At 36.5% G+C, this 14464-nt stretch overlaps 1 protein-coding gene and 1 long non-coding RNA gene across 7 annotated transcripts in view; both read left to right on the plus strand.

Moving 5' to 3' along the window:
• LOC147496531 (aminopeptidase M1-like) overlaps positions 1-14464 on the plus strand; it is a 37175-nt gene that overhangs the window by 9297 nt on the left and 13414 nt on the right. The window contains exons 4-5 of the mRNA XM_086559529.1: positions 60-127; positions 239-313. Of these exons, the coding sequence (XP_086415655.1) occupies positions 60-127; positions 239-313 (143 nt within the window). The remainder of the gene's footprint in view (positions 1-59; positions 128-238; positions 314-14464) is intronic.
• Positions 789-3641, plus strand: LOC147496532 (uncharacterized). 6 transcript variants are annotated; one of them, XR_015194815.1, is made up of 4 exons: positions 789-1265; positions 1363-1427; positions 2318-3153; positions 3236-3641. It is a non-coding gene; the product is annotated as an uncharacterized LOC147496532 (long non-coding RNA). The 6 variants fall into 6 exon arrangements; XR_015194819.1 differs by having other exon boundaries at positions 3319-3641; XR_015194816.1 differs by having other exon boundaries at positions 2318-2767; positions 3012-3641.

Below are 14464 nucleotides of genomic sequence, written 5' to 3' on the forward strand. Positions count from 1 at the left end.
ATGATGCTCTAAACGATCTATCTTTTTATGTTTCGTTTTGTTTTTTCTATTTTTTGTAGGCTCACTAACTTCCTGTCCAGATACTGATATTGTTCTTGAAGCTTTGAATTTTCTATTGTCCTCCGAGGTGCATCTTTCCTGTTTTTCTAAAATGTCGGAGAATAGATTACTCTCTAATCAACTAACTTTATGTCATTCCGGAGGTAAAATTTCTAAACTCAATTTTATTCTTATGTAGGTCCGAATACAAGATGCCGCTTTTGGAGTTGGAGGAAGCAGGGAAGGCCGTGAAATTGCATGGATATGGCTGAAGGTACCATTTTCCTAAATATTGTTCTTAATGTGGAAAAATCTGCATGAATGGAGACACAAGCACACTCTCAAGCAAGGGTGTGCATAAAACCGGCCGAACAGACAAAACTGACCAAACCGGTCAGTTTCGGGTCGGTTGTGCTTATTAGGCAGTTCGGTTCAGTCATCGGTTTAGTCTAAAACCCGACCAGTCATATATAATATATATTAGAATTTAAATATTTAATTGATTTAATGTAAAAATACATGAAAACCGGTCGGTTCGGGTCGTTTAATATTGGTTAAATTGTAACCCAATCAGTTTGGTTCAGTTGGAAATTAGTTCGGTTCGATTCAGTTCCAAAAAAGTATAAATTGATAGGGTCGGTTCGGTCATCGGTTTAGTCCCAAATCCAACCCGAACCGACCCGTGCACATAGCTACTCTCAAGTATCTAAACACCTTTAAAGGGGTGTGCCCGCGCTATTAAGCTTGGCTTTAGCTGCCACGACATAGAGGCTTTCACGAGCTAGCCTTCCTTCCACCGCCATACCCTCTTACTGCTTTTGAACATCTGTTGGTTTTAGTCTTCTAAGCCTTCCGGTTGTGATTTCGTATGTCCAATCCTACCAGAATGGAACACGTATTTTTCTCAGCCACTAAATCCTTCAAGCCGTTGTTTAAGGCTGTTCTTATCTTCTGCTTTTCATCATCGATCCTAACCAAATCTCTTTTCTCGCTAAACTCATAAAGCCTCCAAATAATGCTAAACTCATAAAACCCCAAATTTCTTCTTACGCAACTGACAACTCTCCTCCAGTCTTCCTCCAAACCTCTTGCCTCGCTAACCCAAATCACCCGAACTCCATTGTCGCAAGCTGTTTTATTATTTTTGTTCTACACTATAGCTGAGCGAAGCGTTCTTTGTTTTTTTTACTTCGTGTTGGATTGCTTTGAAGAAGCGGAACAACAAGGTCAGACTTAACAACTTCGGTGCTTTCTTTATTTTGTTTAGATTTATTATTTTTGTGCGATAACTGTTAATACATTTTTTTTTGTTCTACACTATAGCTAAGCGGAGCGTTCTTTGTTGTTTTACTCTGTGTTGGATTGCTTTGAAGAAGAGGAACAACAAGGTCAGACTTCACAACTTCGGTTCGAGTTGTTTTGTCCTCTCTCAGCTGGCTTAACGGTTTTTCCCTTTATTTGCTTTTGTATACCAATATCGCCGTCGTAGCCTTACTCTCATATAGGTATCCTGCCCAATCAGTTTTGATGGATTCGCACATTAGAAGAATAGTTGTCCTGTGCCACCTTGGTATCACAAGCAAACCTCCTGTGTACCAACGATGTGCGAATCATTGTCAGTCACTTTACTTACTTTCTTAGTTGCAAGGGTACTTTGCTGTCAGGTTTCGTCTTTATACTATTACAATATAGATATAAGTTTAAGTCTTAATAGTATTAATCAAATTTACTATTAATGTCCCTACCCTTGCAGTGCTAATATTTTAATTATGATCAGCCTTACTCACCTAAAACCATAGCCACAATTATGTGCTTTATTAAATAATGACAACTTTTTCGATAGCTAAGTATATTTATAACAAATGAATGGAATTTAATAATTTGCAGAGTTGGTATTGATAAAGATAATATCATCTTGGTTAAACTATAGAAGAAGACGTTATTCAAGATTCAACTTCAGTCAATTTCCAGAACTTCTAGCTGATGAAAAACACTCCCGCACCATGTTAACTCATTTTCTCCCAAGTAATTGTATTGACGTGGATGCGAGCCAGTATCTCTATAGAGAATTTACTCAACATTATACATGGAACAAGTCATTAAGACAATCACACCCAATAAGAAGCCACCTAAAAGTCATCATCGCGGCAATTGCAAATTGTCTTTTAATTTTGGTATGATCCCATATGTTGTTTTTTTTCATCCAATTTAAAAAGTTATCATTGCAAATACTCATAGTTGTCTTTTTTAATCATGACCAAACAATGTCAAAAAGCAGGGGAAGAACTGACGATTTTAAGGACATTGTACGTTCCGTGGCTATTTCACTAGGGTACCCTGAGGTTAGTAAAAACATTTGACTGCTGTCACGATTGTATATATATCTTAATCAGTTTTGTCTCGGCAGTCCAAAATGCCATCCATATTGACATCCTTAACCATGCACAAGCCTCGACAAAAGTTACCCTTCACTTAATCTGTACGACTGTACTCAATCCGGTACATACAATATACATCTACTTCCATTTAATTGGATTGGATTGGTTTATTTGTTGCTCATATCTCAAATTTTTATTATATATTGGTAATTTGAAAACATTGAAGCTTTGGAACAATTCATTATTAAGCATCGAAAGGATTATGTGGCTTTCCATAACACAACTGAGCAAGAAAGGGACAGTATTGCGTCCGAAGTCACTTCTTAAATTGCTCCATGAATTAAGAGAAGGTATTTGTTCTTTATAATCCTAAAATTATTAGTTAACGAACAATATATAACGATACATAATGGTTATTTCTGTTTCAATTTTATTTGTTAATCCCAATACTTTTGTCTCATTTTTAAGTCAGCCTCATTTCAATATCGATATTCCCCGTAACCTTGAAGAATCAATGTTCAAAACAAAACCATGACTGGGGATTTTCAGTGTTTCTTTTTTGCCTAACAAGGAAGACATTTTTATATCCTTCAGGTTGACTATGCTTAAGAAATCATGGGTACATTGCCATTGCAATGTCAACTTCAGGTCTTGCAGCAAGTATGTTATCTGGAGGTCGTAGAGCTAACTCAAGCTTTAACTTCCTCTACTGACGTTTGCAAAATCAACCTGCAAGGTGCGTAGAGAATCTCCTCTTGCTTTTGCACAAAAGATTAATGCATGTATAACATATTCTAAGTCCTGGTAAACTGTTATAGTGCTTCATCTGACTGAAAACATGCGACCCAGGAGAGATCCATTCTTCTTAGCCTTGCTGTTTCACATTATATTTGTGCCACAGATAACATTGTCGAAGAGTTCAATGATTTGTTGGAAGTAAATAGACTGATTTTGGAGAGCGGACAAACATGGAAAACAATCTTGAAGAAAAGATATAGACCTCACTTGATCATCATATTGGTTCTTCCGATATTCCAGCAATTTACAAGGATCAATGTCATTATCTTCTATGGTCCAATCATTTCCAAAGTGCTTGGGTTTGGAACCAATGCATCTCTTACTTTTGTAGTCATGCCTGCAGCTATATAAGCTTCACTGCCTTTTTGTACTTTATTTCTTTGGTGGACTCTCCTATATAATTCAGCCTCATTATTTTATCACTTAGTCTTTTTGTAGCTAGATTTATTCTTATTTGCGTGTATGCCTCTATTGTATTGTCATCAAGTATTTGAAATTCGTTTTCAAAAAATATGTCTACCTTCTGGACATTGTCAGAGAATACAGAGAGGACTTCACTTTGTAGAAAGGAAAGATGCAAAACAAACGTTACATAGTAGACATGGATTTGGCTATATTTTGCAGCATGTAAAGGATCAACATTGATTGATCATTCTGATGAAAACAAATTCCAAAAGGTGAGTTGCAAGGCGGCCCTTACTTGAGTATCTGCTTTCTTCGCTTATTCCCTCTTCTTTTGCCTACAACGTGCGGAGCACGTGCACTTATACTAGTATGCTTAATTGTGTGGTGATCTTCACACGTGGATATGATCACAATGTAAGTAGCTGATTTGTGGTTCACTTGGGTTGACTTTGGGTTGAGGTGGGATGGGGGAGATGAGCACATTATTCCTTTGGTGTGAAAACCATTTCTTTTTTCTTTTTTTTTCTTTGTTATAGGACTTAAGTGTCATTTTTCTCTTTATTTTAAGTTAGTGCGAGTGTGTAGACAATTAGGAGGAGTCGATATTCATCAGTCCATGGATCCTGTCCTAGACCATATATATATATATATATATAGGTAGTTTAATTGGGCACTCATCAAATTGGATTGGGCAACCCAAAAAAAATAATAATAATTACAAGTTTGCCATATTACAAGTTTGCCATCAAAGCCCAGGCCCAACAACCAATTTAACCGGTCTTGCCATAATGAAACCTTTGGGTCGTTTGAGTGTACACTCAAACGGTCTCATCATGTCGTTTGAGTATACACTCAAACGATACCACCATGTCATTCTGGTGTACATCCACATGGTCTGAGCTTGTCGTTTGAGAATTGGCTCCTGGAATCTCCATGGAACGGTTTGACCAATGATCATGTTGTTTGAGTGTACACTCAAATGGCTTAAACATATCGTTTGAGTATATACTCAAACGGCTTGGCCATATCGTTTGAGATAGAGCTCTCTGTTTTTTCCATAGAACGATCTGATTAGGTCGTTTGGTATCACATGCAAACGGTATAGCTGGGTCATCTGATTAACCAATGATTAGCCCGATTAACCAATAAAAATTGATTACATAAACACCAATTACACTTTTCTTATACATAAACACCGAACACTTTTCTTATAATACAAAATCATTAATCGATCATAATTGTACAATAATTTATTTAAACAATGATCTGCAAAATTGAATTAGTAATGATCAATTATCAACACATCCCAATTAAATTAGCAAAATTGAAATCAGATTTAAAAAATTGGGTTAGGAACAACACAATTAGTTGCACTAACACAATTACATGCACTCTGCACTCTTTATCTGTTATGACATAGTGTCTATATAATCAAGTTAAAACATGTAATCAAACATGCCAAAATCTAAAATAATGTAATCAAGCATACCAAAATCTAAAATAATAATTTGCTTTATATCTAAACTTGTTATTTTTCATTTTTTTTTTCAATTGTGAATCATAAATTAGTTTGGAGTTTGGGGGTTTAGGGTTTAGGGTTTACAAATTTCATACCAACATATTTCACTCAATTATTTGAAATAATAATATGTTTTATATCTAAACTTGTTATTTTTTATTTTTTTTTTAAATTGTGAATCATAAACTTGTTTGGGGGTTTGGGGTTTAGGGTTCATGGTTTACAAATTTCGTACCAACATATTTCACTTAATTACTCGAAATAATAATTTGTTTTATATCTAAACTTGTTATTTTCCATTTCCTTTTTCAAATTGTGAATCATAAACTAGTTTGGGGTTTAGGGTTTACAAATTTGATACCGACATATATTTTTTTTAATTTCAAATATATTTTACTCAATTATCCAAATCTAAAATAATAATTTGTTTTATATCTAAACTTATTATTTTCATTTTTTTTTCAATTGTGAATAATAAACTAGTTTAGGGTTTAGGATTTAGGGTCTACAAACATATTTCACTCAATTAAACTACAAACATATTTCACTCAATTATTCGAAATATATCAAAATTTCAAATATCTCTACATAGAATACTCAAGTTTCTCATTTACTCCTTACTCCTTTTTTCATACTCAATCAAATACTCAAGTTTCTCATTTACTCTTTACTATTTTTATACTCAATCAAAACCCAATCAAAATCTTAAATAGAACACGAAGATGAAAAAAAAGCATTTGAGGTAATGCTTGAGGTGCAACAACAAACTAGAGAAAGAGAAATTAGATGAAATGTTGAAGGTGAAGAACAACCAATAGAAAGTGAAGAAGTGGCAAAAAATGTTGAAGGTGAAGGTGAAGAAGTTGAAGAAATAGAAGATGCGACTAGTCGAGCAAATGAGATTCCGAGAAATCGTTGACGACAAAGACAAGCAAACCTAAATAATGAGGTAACACTTGATTAGAATGAATACAAAACACTTGATTGATTGAATGAATGCATTAATATACAATAGAGCATTGATTAGAATGAATGCAAAACACTTGATTGATTGAATGAATGAATGAATGCAAAACACTTGAATGAATAAATTAACAACATTTAGAACCCGAGCCCAAACGACACCTCTAGGTCGTTTGAGGACTCTAGCAACCAACATGGCTGGGTCGTTTGGGCCCTCTATGGAACTACATGACTGGGTTTAGGAACCCTATTGGCCGATGTGGTTAGGTCATTTGGACTCTCTATGGAACTACATGATTGGGTCATTTAGGAACCTTATTGGCCGATGTGGTTGGGTTATTTGGACTAAATTTAGTGAGAATTTTTTTTTTGGTGACTTTGAAATCCCTCGTTACACAAATTGTTTTAGACTCTTATTTTATTCTATATATAGAATCCTTTGGCGCTATCCGAAAATCGATTCTCTGTAAACTCGAATGATGTGGATTGTCAACTGATTTTAAATAGTACAACAGAAATATTTACTACAGAAAAGGTATGATGGAGTAGACATTGATTTCATTATTTTTTTTTTTAAATTTTCTAAATGTAATTTTATTACTGTATTATTAATAGTTGTTGTTTTTTATGTGTTTAGGTCTTTCATACACGTAGCGAGGCAATTGGTTGGGCAACCGTTAGAGGAAAACAAGTTAATGTGGTTGTGGTAATTGAAAAGTCGGAGTATGCTAAGGGAAACCTAGTAGCAAGATTGAATTTGGCTTGCGAGTACTCGGGTGTGTATTGGTCACACAAGAAGGAAGGCGAAGGGAGGGCTAATAAGAGAAAGTCGGGAACCAAGAAATCGGGATGTCCATTTAAGTTAAAAGGTGTTTTCCAACGCGGCACTGTCGATAGTTGGAAAATATAAGTTAGAAATGGTATTCACAACCATGTATTGGCGAAGACCCTTGAAGGACATACATTTGCTACTCGTCTGATCGTTCCAGAGTTCGAGTACTTGTCAGAGATAAGTAAGTGTGGAATAAAGCCTAAACAAATTTTGGATTCCATCAAGAATAGGTATCATGAAAAATATATCTAGTATATCCCAAGTCTGCACTGCAAGGCAGAAGGTGAGAAGACTGGATATGAACGGTCTCACACAATTGCAGAGATTGCACAAGTTGTTAGCAAAAGAATATTATTTTGAGGAGTTGAGAGAGGATGAGAATACCGAGGAGATAGCGGGGTTGTTATGGGCCCATCTAGAAGGTGTTAAGTTGGCTCGGACTTTTCCAACAATTTTCATGTTAGACGCTACCTACAAAACTAACAGGTATTGGTGGCCTTTCGTACAATTTGTTGGGGTGAGTTCAACATAAAAGTCTTTCACCGTGTGTTAGGTGTTGCTTCAGTTTGAAACAACAGTCGACTATGAGTGGGCCCTACGTCAGTTTAGTAGTTTGTTTGGTGACATAAGCCCATACATGATCGTGTCTGACAGGGCGCTGATAAAGTTTTCCCTAACACACACAAACATCTATGTAGATGGCATATCGCTACATGCGTCCTTTCAAAATATTACGATATTTTTCAAAGCACAAAACTTGTAGAGAATGTTTAGTTTTTGTGTAACATTGTACTCAAATCGAAGACAGAGGTTATTTTCCAGCGTAGATGAGATATTTTGAAAAAATATTACAGGGTTGAGTACTCCAATTTTGTTAGTTATTTGCGAGAGACTTGGTTTCCTCACAGGGATCGATTTGTATGTTGTTGGACTGACCAACACATTCACTTTGGGAGTACAATGACCAATAGAGTTGAAGGGTCTTATGCTCAGGTGAAGCGTGTACTAGGAAATGCAAATTGTCATGATTTTTTGAGTATGTTCAGCTTAATCACCCGATTCTAGAGATCTAAATGTCCGAGATTAGAGCTACCTTCGAGAGGAGTATGATTGTAACTCAGCACCACCACAAGATTCCTTTGTTTCGTGAACTCAGAGGCCTTGTCACACGCAAATGTTTGGACTTGCTATTTGAAGAAATAGATACCCGTGTAAAACGTGTTAAAGATGGAGAGATCATGTGTTGGTGCTATTTGCGCACGAGCCATGGACTGCCATGTGCTTATGAATTAATTGAGTTTGAAGAGCAAAAGCTGTCCATCCCTTTGACTACTATCGACCCCTTTTAGAAAACATTGTCTACTTCTCCCAATGTGTTAGTGGGTGTTAGTCCCGATGTTAGACCTTTGATCGACTTGTTCATGAAAAGGTTTGCAATGGTTTCTGAAGAAGAGCAGAGGGTTATGATTAAGAAGCTTATGAAGATTGCCGTACCAGAAAGTACATGGCTAGTACCGCCTTGTGAGGAAACAAAAACCAAAGGTTGGCTGGAAGGTAGTTGCAAGAGAAGCTTCCAACTGGAGATGAGAACTCTTCAAACCGAGATCTATCTCATTTTGAACATTCTCAATGTGACCATGAGGAGTGGGTCTCGTCACAACAAAATACTACGCCCACCCAAAACACCCACATCACACCAAGAAAGAAGCCTTCTCCAAAAATACAAACCCAAAACACCCACACCACACCACACCATGAAAGAAGCCTTCTCCAAAAACAACCACCCAAAACACCCACATCACACCAAGAAAGAAAGCTTTTCCAAAAACAATAAAAACAACCACACCAAAAAATAAGGCTTCTCCAAAAACAACCACACCACGAAATGTGAAAGATGGGGTAGACTTTGGAAAGATGAGGGGTCCTAAGGATTACGGGTTGGATATTCCTGAAGAAATGCACGAATACATTGTTAGAGTCAATGACCCTGTTGGCGATGGCAACTGCAGTTATAGAGCTTTGTGCATTGCATTAGGAAGAAGTCAAGAAGATTGGCCGCAGATGAGAAAGGACTTGTACCAAGAGCTTATTGACTACCTCCCCCTTTATTGTAGTTTGTACACTCAAAATAAGGTTGTTTATGTGAAGAAAACAATCCCACATGAAGAAGGCTACGCACCCTTAAATAAGTGGATGAGCATGCCCTTTGTTGGATACCTATTTGCTTCAAGATTTAATGTTGTCTTCATGCATTTAGGAAGTCATCAGTGCTTTCTTATCATGCTGCTGAGAAGCCAAGCAAATCCTAAGAGAGTGAAAAAAGTGTTGGGTAGCACACATGTTGGTGGAAATCATTTTGTCAATGTTGAACTTGTTGAAGATTGTCTGGTTCCTCCAGTAATAATGCGATAATGGCTTAGAGCTTGATATGATATTGCTGAAAGTTGGAATTTGGCATTCACAGCAAGTCAATTGCAATTGCAATTTATGGCATTGAACATTCCCAATCTAATATGTGATGACGAGCCCGTTGAAGACCCAACAATACATGTTATCGACTAAGTTGTTCGTATGTTGTCGATATGATATTTTGATGTAATTTGTAAATTCATTTCGACATGTTATTTTGATATAATTTGGAACAAATGTAATTTGATTTGATTTTTATGTTATTTGGAAATAATATTTGGGCTTTTATTTGATTTGATTTGAAAATCGAGTGATCGACTAAGTTAATTCAGACGGCAATTGAGTGATTTGGAAATAATGTTCGTATGTTGTCAATATGATATTTTAATGTAATTTGGAATAAGTATAATTTGATTTGATTTGATTTGATTTTACTTGATTTTACCCCAAAATACATGGTAGTATCGTTTGACCTTTGAACCAAACGATATGGGCTGGTCGTTTGACCTTTGAACCAAACGGTCTGAGCTGGTCGTTTGAGAAAAGTTCTCTGTTTTTTCATTGAACGATCTAAGCTGGTCGTTTGACCTTTGAACCAAACAATCTGAACTGGTCGTTTGACCTTTGAACCAAACGGTCTGAGCTGGTCATTTGAGAACAATTCTCTATTTTTTCATGAAACGATCTGAGCTGGTCGTTTGGGAATTCAAAGGAACGATGTTGCTGGGTCATTTGAGAATTCAAGGGAGTGACATGGCTGGGTTGTATGGAAATGAAATATAGAATTTCATTTTATTTTTATAACACTTTCATATCCATACAACCACACAAACATCCATTCATTCCAAAATTCATTCATTGTAAACTCATATAACAACAAATTTCACTTAACATACATTCATTCCCAAAATCAAAATTCATTCATTTAATCCATCCATTCCTTCCAAAGTTACAAATTACAAAGTTAACAAAGTTACAAACCCTAAACTGAAACAAATTATGAATTATAACGCCCACCACTGTACTTGCACCTAGTCAAGTTGTACGCCTGTTCGGAGGAGGACCTTGCTTCCTCTAGAATATTATTCCCACCCAATTGTAGACCTCTCTCTAGCATGTGACTAGTTTCATTGATGATGTCGTTCTGTCGAAAAAAGGGAAATCAAGATAAGTTACCAATCGAATGCAAAAAATCACAATTAGAGAAACTCAATTAAAAATCACAATACTCATAATCAGTGCATAGTTGGGAAGTGTCTCTAGGGAGAAATGAATAGGAAGACACTCAGGGTTTACTAATCGAATGTGAGAATTCCTCGCATACCAAGTCATGTAGTTTGGATAACACTCACATGGATAAGACGAGATAGGTCCTCGATTGCAGGGTTGGATCACGTGATTCTGCCATGACTCTCACTAAGTTGGCTCAATATTGGTCCATCTCACATCATACCCGCGTCTTGCTACAATTCTTGTCCCCCAATTTGGTGTTGGAGGAACTATGAGTATAGGTTGCACGTGACCCAACTGACGCACAACCTTTGTGACAACGTAAAGCTCGACAATGTTGAAAAAACATATCAATCCCTCAAAAAATGCAATGTCATCGATCGGGCTTGTAGCTCTGACATATTGTAGGGATGCCAATCAACCTGAAACAAAATCAAATGTGTCATTAACAACTGCAATGATCAATTACTAAAATAATAATAATATAAACAAACTTAAATACTTACATTGAAACAATTCATATCATCAAGTATCGCTCGATAATACTGCAATGCATACGTTGTATCGTCATAGTACAGAGCAACTACTGTGTGTCTATGGGCATGCGCCTCAGACAAGCTATAGTCCATGCTTGGGATTGGTTTGAATACCGAAAAATACTCATAGTTTCACGCCTATATATATATACACACACAAATAGTTAACATATTGATAGAGTAATAAAATTAACATTAAAAATAATGAGTTTTACCTGTAGAAGTGTCATATAGCCTGTAACCCCTTTCACCTTAGCACATATGGCAGCCCCAAGACCTCTATACAAAAACTCCAAAATTGCTGCACCCTATGCATACTCTCCTATCTCACTGAATTTCAACAACGGCCTCAGATAACATAGAGGCGCTCCAGTCCCAAACTTGTCAGTAAAAACGGCACATCCAAAGAAAAACAGGATAAAATCTCTGACAGGCCGTTGAACTTCCTACAAACTCGAGGCTTTCTCCACCACCTTCCTAGCAGCGTTACATATGGGCTTATCATGAACCTTGTTAGCAAAATGCTTCAGGAGGAATTCTAGCCTTACTTTTGAAATGAACTTGCTAGCTTCCATCTCAACCTTAATCAAAGAAATTGGGAGACCCAGAGCACGGTGTAGGAGATTTACCGATTGTTGTAAGTTCAACTCACTGTCCCCTTGCACTGCTCTTCCTCTAACTGTGACTCCACAGATTTGCACAACATCGTCCAAAGTCACAATCATCTCCCCAAATGACATATGGAAGGTGTTGGTCTCCGGATGCCACCTTTCCACAAACGCAGAGACCAATGGTGGATCCATATGCTTGTGATAACTTAATACGAGATCATATAACCCAGTCCTTCTCAGCTCGTGCTCTGATCTCGGAGACTTTCTAAATTCGTTCATGAAATCCCATTGGCACAACTTTGTTAAGTGCGGAACACACTTCAACGCTCCGCGATCCTCCTGAAACAACCAAGCAGGCATTAGACTTAATGAGCATAAACAAAAATTTTTGTAAAAGAAAATCAAAATATTACCCTCTTCTCCCAAACATTGCGAGCGATATGCACCGCATAGTCATACAATAGCTCTGACTCATACGGGCCACCCCCTTACTCACCGCTTTTGAACTCCAAATCATAATTGGATTTTCTCACAAAATCCAATACTAGAGGTGCTTCTTCCACTTGTGGTATGACTTCTACCACATTTTCTTCCACATCATCATCCTGCTCCTCCTCCTCCCCATTGTCATCCTCTTCATCACTCTCATCTTCCCCCTCCTCACCCTCATTATCACTCTCCTCTTCCCCCTCCTCTTCCATTATACTCTTCCCACGATCTATATTTATATCTAAACCTATATTGTTATCGCTATCTACACTCGAAACTTCAGGAACCTCTTTTTCTTTGTGGTCCCCTCTACTCGCTGATGTCGTGGTGCCCTCTCTCCTTTTTCTCTTTCTTTCAGCCGCGTCACCACTAGAGAAACTGCCGCCAAACAACTTCTGCACACCCTTGAATGTAGTTTTCGCTACATTATTCACATTCTTTGATCGATGACCCATTGCTACAAAGAAAAATAAAACAAGTATTAGTAACTATAATAAGTTTAATCAAATCTAAATCAAATCTAAATCATATTCTGATTTTTAACACTATTATTACAGTTCCAAAACTTCCAAAAATCCCAACAAGAATTACTTCGCAACAAGAATTACTTCGCAACGAAACAAATGCCATAATTGGTATACCACTAAGATTATTAAAAGAAAAATTAAATACCATTAAATTCAAACAATTTCCAATATCATTCATCTGGAGGCCTACTTTGAGTAGCATAGATATTAGGACATAAACTTTCTTCCCCGAATTTTCGATCAAGAAAGCAAGATTTATCTCAAATAGCCGTCCAATATCCTTTTTACTGTAACCCAATTTTTCAAGAAAACACATCATGTCATGCATCCTACTCCAATCATATACACTTCCATATGACAAATGCCCCACAAACCAATCACTACTAACTCCTAGACCCTTCAACTTCTCAAGAACTCTGACAAAATCCTCATTAATACCACCAACTAATAGTGATGGACTGTAACTTACTAACTTAACAACAGTAGGTGCACTCAAACCCAATTTTTTATAACCCGGAAGTTTCAAAGCCAAGACTCCCTCACTGTACCCAAAAATATCTCTCACCTCTTTATAAATTCTATTGATTTTATTATTCATCTTGTATTGTATAATAATCAACAATAGAAACCACAAATTGCATTGTATAATTTGTCATTTTGGAGTCCAAACAACTTGCATTGTATAATAATCAACAATAGAAACCACAAATTATTCAATAATACAAAGAATATTCAAGAATATTAAAAAAAAAAAAAAAAAAAAGCATTCAAACGACCTCACTGGGTCGTTTGGGCCATTTCCAAAATGATCTCCTTGAGTCGTTTGGGGCATCTTCAAAACGACCTCACTGGGTCGTTTCAATGTTTTTCAAACAATACTTTGTTTTAGACTCCAAACAACTTGCATTGTATAATAATCAACAATAGAAACCACAAATTGTTCAACAATAACAACCATACTTACTTATTATTTAACAACATAAACCACAAATATAATTGAGAAACTAAAGTTGAATTAAAAAAAATTAAACAAAATGCACTCGCAAAAATTGATATTCGAAACTGAAGACAATGATTAGTGGAGTGATTTTTTGTTTTGGGTTTTGTTTTGGGTGTTTTTGGTGAGAAATCGTGAGAGAGATGACTGGTTAGAGCAAGTTGTGGTCAGTATGCGTTGAGGTTTGGGGGGGTGGGGGTATTGGGCTTTTACTGTTGGGCTTCGTTGTTGGGCTTGGGCTGGAGGCTGCCCAATCTAATTTATGTGGCGCCCAATATATGACTCTATATATAAACCCCGTTACTTTGGAAAGGAGTCCCCTTGTTTTTTTTGCCCTGATAAACTGGATATCCTCCTTGATAAATATAGCTAGTAAGATGATCTTATTTCTTTTTTATCATTGTTCTTATTGGAGAAAACGATACCAATCAATCCTAACTAAGCTTGTATTTGAACACTCTAAACTCCAAAAAAAGTCTAACATTTCACTACAACCAACAACCTAACTTTCTAAGCAATCAACAACTTCACAAACAAGTAATAATAATGCAAAGAAAGTAAAACAAACCATAACACAAGCAATATACATGGCTTAACCAATTGTGTCTACTTCCGATCCACAAGACGGTAATGATCTTCATATAAGAATGGGAAGAACAAGGGTTACAACACTCTTCTCTCAAGTCTCCCAGCTTACAAAGATCTCTCCTCTCTAAATCTCTTTCCTTACA

This window comes from Coptis chinensis, chromosome 5, assembly GCF_015680905.1.
Source record: "Coptis chinensis isolate HL-2020 chromosome 5, ASM1568090v1, whole genome shotgun sequence".
NCBI classification, from domain to species: domain Eukaryota; kingdom Viridiplantae; phylum Streptophyta; class Magnoliopsida; order Ranunculales; family Ranunculaceae; genus Coptis; species Coptis chinensis.